Here is a 3612-nt window from a genome sequence, read left to right as displayed (position 1 = left end):
TGCAAAAGGTTTCCAACAAGTCCTGGTTGTGTTCTGCTGATCTTTGTTCGCTATATAAACAATAAATTGGAGGAAAGAAGTCTTTCCCTCAAAAATGTCCTGTACCAAAAATATAGGGTTATGCTGAATATATTTATTAAATATATGGATATATTCAAGGAGAGTCTTTAATAAATGAATATATATACATAGAAACCTAGTTTTGTTTTAAATAAAATAAAACTCAGACTTTATGGACTTTGTCTCAGTGTGACCTTCATGCTCCTGTTTCATCAGATGGAAAAACACCTGCATCTGTCCAAATTCCCACCGTCCTCCGATAAGACTTTCCTACCGTCCCGTCCAATCACATCGCTTCAGTGATGCATAAAAGCGGCGGTTCCTAAGGGGTCAGCATGATCGAGCCATGGCCTTCCTGTGGATCCTCTCCTGTCTTGCCTTCGTCGGCGCCGCCTACGGTGAGACTGGTCTTCATCACCAGACTTATTTATTCTGCTGTAAATCATAAAGACGTCCAGCGTAGGTTGGAGGGAAAAGAAGCAGTTTGGGTTTAAATTCTGTTGTTTAATGATGTAATGATGTTTTTATAAGGTTGCGGCACGCCCGCCATCTCTCCCGTAATCACCGGTTACGCCCGTATTGTAAACGGTGAGGAGGCTGTTCCTCACTCCTGGCCCTGGCAGGTGTCCCTTCAGGTAAACAGATGAACGAATATATTTCATTATTTAGCTTTACTAAATCAGGGGCTATTTATAATTTCCATATAATCCCCACTGATAACAAATGTTGCTGCAACACAAGACTCCAGCATTAATACTTATTCAACCTTCTAAGACATCTTCCTGAGCATCATATGTTAGTATGAATGAGATCAAAGGGGAAATAATTGCCTTTAAATTTTGGATTTTTAATCAGTACATCTGAATACAAAAGCAAACCAAGTTTTTAACGTCAGGTGTTTGAAGTTATCCAGAATAAATTACTTCCCTTCAGAGTTTTAATGACCGTGGTGAAAATGGGGTGAGACCTTAACTATGTTTTAGGTATATTTATGTAGACTGACTATTGTAGTTTGGACCTTTTATTCCCAGAAAACAAAGAGTCTAGTCTAGACCTACAGAGAACAAAGAACATAGATTTTTAACCACAGAAGGACAAAATGATCAAATCTGAGCAATGTGTTTCAGGACTGGACTGGCTTCCACTTCTGTGGAGGTTCCCTCATCAATGAGTACTGGGTAGTGACAGCTGCTCACTGCGGCGTTACGTAAGCACTACGCACCTAAAATCTGCTTCCGTTCAGTAGAAGTGGTCTAACTCTTGGCGTTCATCTGCAGGACCAGCCACCGTGTGGTCCTCGGAGAACATGACCGCTCTTCTAACGCAGAAAGCACCCAGACCATTAGGCCTACCAAGGTGAGTGGAAACCCATCACAGCATGCGGTCCTTCCCCTCAACCTGGCATCTCTAATGATGTCACTTCCTTTCAGGTGTTCAGACACCCCAACTACAACAGCTACACCATCAACAATGACATCACCCTGATCAAGCTGTCCAGCCCCGCCCAGATCAACCTTCGCGTTTCCCCCGTCTGCATGGCTGAGACCAGCGATAACTTCCCTGGAGGCATGACGTGTGTGACCACTGGCTGGGGTCTGACCTATTACAATAGTAAGAGCTTCCATCAATCAGAACACCCTGACTGAGATGGTTCACCGTCTGTTACAGACCTGAATGTTGTTCCCATGAAGGAAACCATGTCTTCATGTAGTTCAGACTATGAGTTCATGCTTTTACAAACAGAACACCTATTATTCCTCACCTTCATCCAATAATCATCCAGCAGGGAAGTCATGTGATCATCTTATCCTCATCCTACATCTCTGAACTAAATAGAGATAAAAGTATGAGGCGATAGTAGAGCTATCACAAGAGAAGTTCTATATTAGAACATTAAAATATCATCGGCAAAGATAATAAAAACTGTTTATCTCTAAAGTGTTTTTCCCAATATAAGTTAAAAAGGTAAAAAATAACTTTTAAAATCTACAGTAGAAATATGCAAATACAGGTTTTTTTCAACAAGTTAGATACAGATATAAAAAAGATTAAAAGTGTAATCCTAATGGACTTTAAAGGAACAACATTGACTAAATTAGAGTTTTACCAACTTTTATTTGTGCAAACCTGCTTTTCATTCCCAAAAGCATTTAAGGAAACAGACCATGAAGTTCCCTGAGTTCAGTTACTACATATTTTTGTGTTGTCATTAAGGCAAACTTAGGTTAGGTCAACTAAAGTTGTTTAACATCAACAGAGGCATTAAAGTAATTAAAAAGTAATGAGATAAGTGGCTTAAGTTACGTCCCTGTACTCCTTATCCCAAAGTCTTTCGTTTGAAAGACCTTAAATTATTTTAAAATGTTTGATTTAGGTTTAGGAAATTAGTTTATCAACTAATGAATGTATTCATTCTTTTGATAAGGAGCTTGTTTTATCAAACTCAGCAGTGGAATAGAACTGAAATCCTGAAGGACAGAAAGCTTCTAGATGTGATTCTACTTCGACACAACTGACCCTAATAGGAGCTTTTTAGCAGAAGTTGACTTGTGCTTCTATCGTATCATAACTATTTAATACAGCTGTGCTCATGAAATATCACCTTCATATCAGTTTATGAAAGATCGGTTCATGTTTTTAGACCTTCAGTTCACATCTTTGATAAAAGAGAAGCCTTCTAACTAACAGTGATCAGGTTTATTATCCAGAACATCCCAGCCAGCAGAGGGCGATCTTGTTCCAGTAATAACTGTCCTGCTGACTGTGTGGTGTGTTTTTGCAGATAATGACACCCCACCCCTGCTGCAGCAGGCCGCTCTGCCCCTGCTCACCAACTCCCAGTGCAGCAACTACTGGGGCAGCCAGGTCACCGACCTGATGATCTGTGCCGGAGCTTCTGGAGTCACCTCCTGCATGGTGGGAGCTTACTTCCTGTCAGGTTCTTGTTACCCTGTTTGACCTCACAGTTTTTATTTACCTGCTGGGGTGTCGCTGTTCTTCTTCTCAGGGCGACTCTGGTGGTCCTCTGGTCTGCCAGAAGAACGGCGCCTGGACCCTGGTTGGTATCGTGTCCTGGGGAAGCAGCCGTTGCTCCACCAGCACCCCAGCTGTCTACGCCCGTGTCACCAAGCTGCGTGCTTGGGCCGACCAGATCATTGCTGCCAACTAAGCATGCTGAGCAACGTTGACACATTTCCACCTTAATCTTTAATAAAATCCAGAAACTGACTGAATCTGCTGCCAAGCGTGGTTCTTCTTCTGCAGACCCTCATCTTCATCAGTCTGATCGTCTCTCACTGAGTGCCATGGTGACGTTAGAAATAAAACAATGAAAAAAATGTCCATCTACAAGTACTTACATTCAGTAAATACGTATTAAAGAAACAACATATTGGACATAAGTGTTGTTGTCCATATCTATATACAGTGCTCTTATGACAGCATCGTTTTAAAGAAAAACTAACACAGGGTCAGTGTTGTATTCAAAGAAATACAATCAACAACATAAAAACACTGAAAATAAACTAACATTTGGTTTAATATCATGACTTA

At 41.0% G+C, this 3612-nt stretch overlaps 1 protein-coding gene across 1 annotated transcript; it reads left to right on the top strand.

The window, feature by feature from the left end:
- Positions 1-400: 400 nt before the first annotated feature.
- Positions 401-3283, top strand: LOC107096266 (chymotrypsinogen 2-like). The gene is made up of 7 exons (XM_015392847.1): positions 401-458; positions 592-695; positions 1188-1267; positions 1338-1416; positions 1491-1671; positions 2843-2976; positions 3068-3283. Exons 1-7 carry the CDS (start codon positions 407-409, stop codon positions 3227-3229), a joined length of 792 nt encoding a protein of 263 aa, XP_015248333.1. The 5' UTR covers positions 401-406; the 3' UTR covers positions 3230-3283.
- The last annotated feature ends 329 nt before the right edge of the window (positions 3284-3612 follow it).

Source organism: Cyprinodon variegatus, unplaced genomic scaffold, assembly GCF_000732505.1.
Source record: "Cyprinodon variegatus isolate N-32 unplaced genomic scaffold, C_variegatus-1.0 Scaffold609, whole genome shotgun sequence".
Classification (NCBI taxonomy): Eukaryota; Metazoa; Chordata; class Actinopteri; order Cyprinodontiformes; family Cyprinodontidae; genus Cyprinodon; species Cyprinodon variegatus.
This window is presented reverse-complemented; position numbering and strand designations above follow the sequence as displayed.

Coding starts and splice junctions, on each gene's coding strand:
- LOC107096266 (XM_015392847.1), top strand. CDS start 407: ATGGCCTTCCTGTGGATCCTCTCCTGTCTTGCCTTCGTCGGCGCCGCC. Junction 459..591: donor CTTCGTCGGCGCCGCCTACG/GTGAGACTGGTC, acceptor TGTTTTTATAAG/GTTGCGGCACGCCCGCCATC. Junction 1,672..2,842: donor GGGTCTGACCTATTACAATA/GTAAGAGCTTCC, acceptor GTGTTTTTGCAG/ATAATGACACCCCACCCCTG.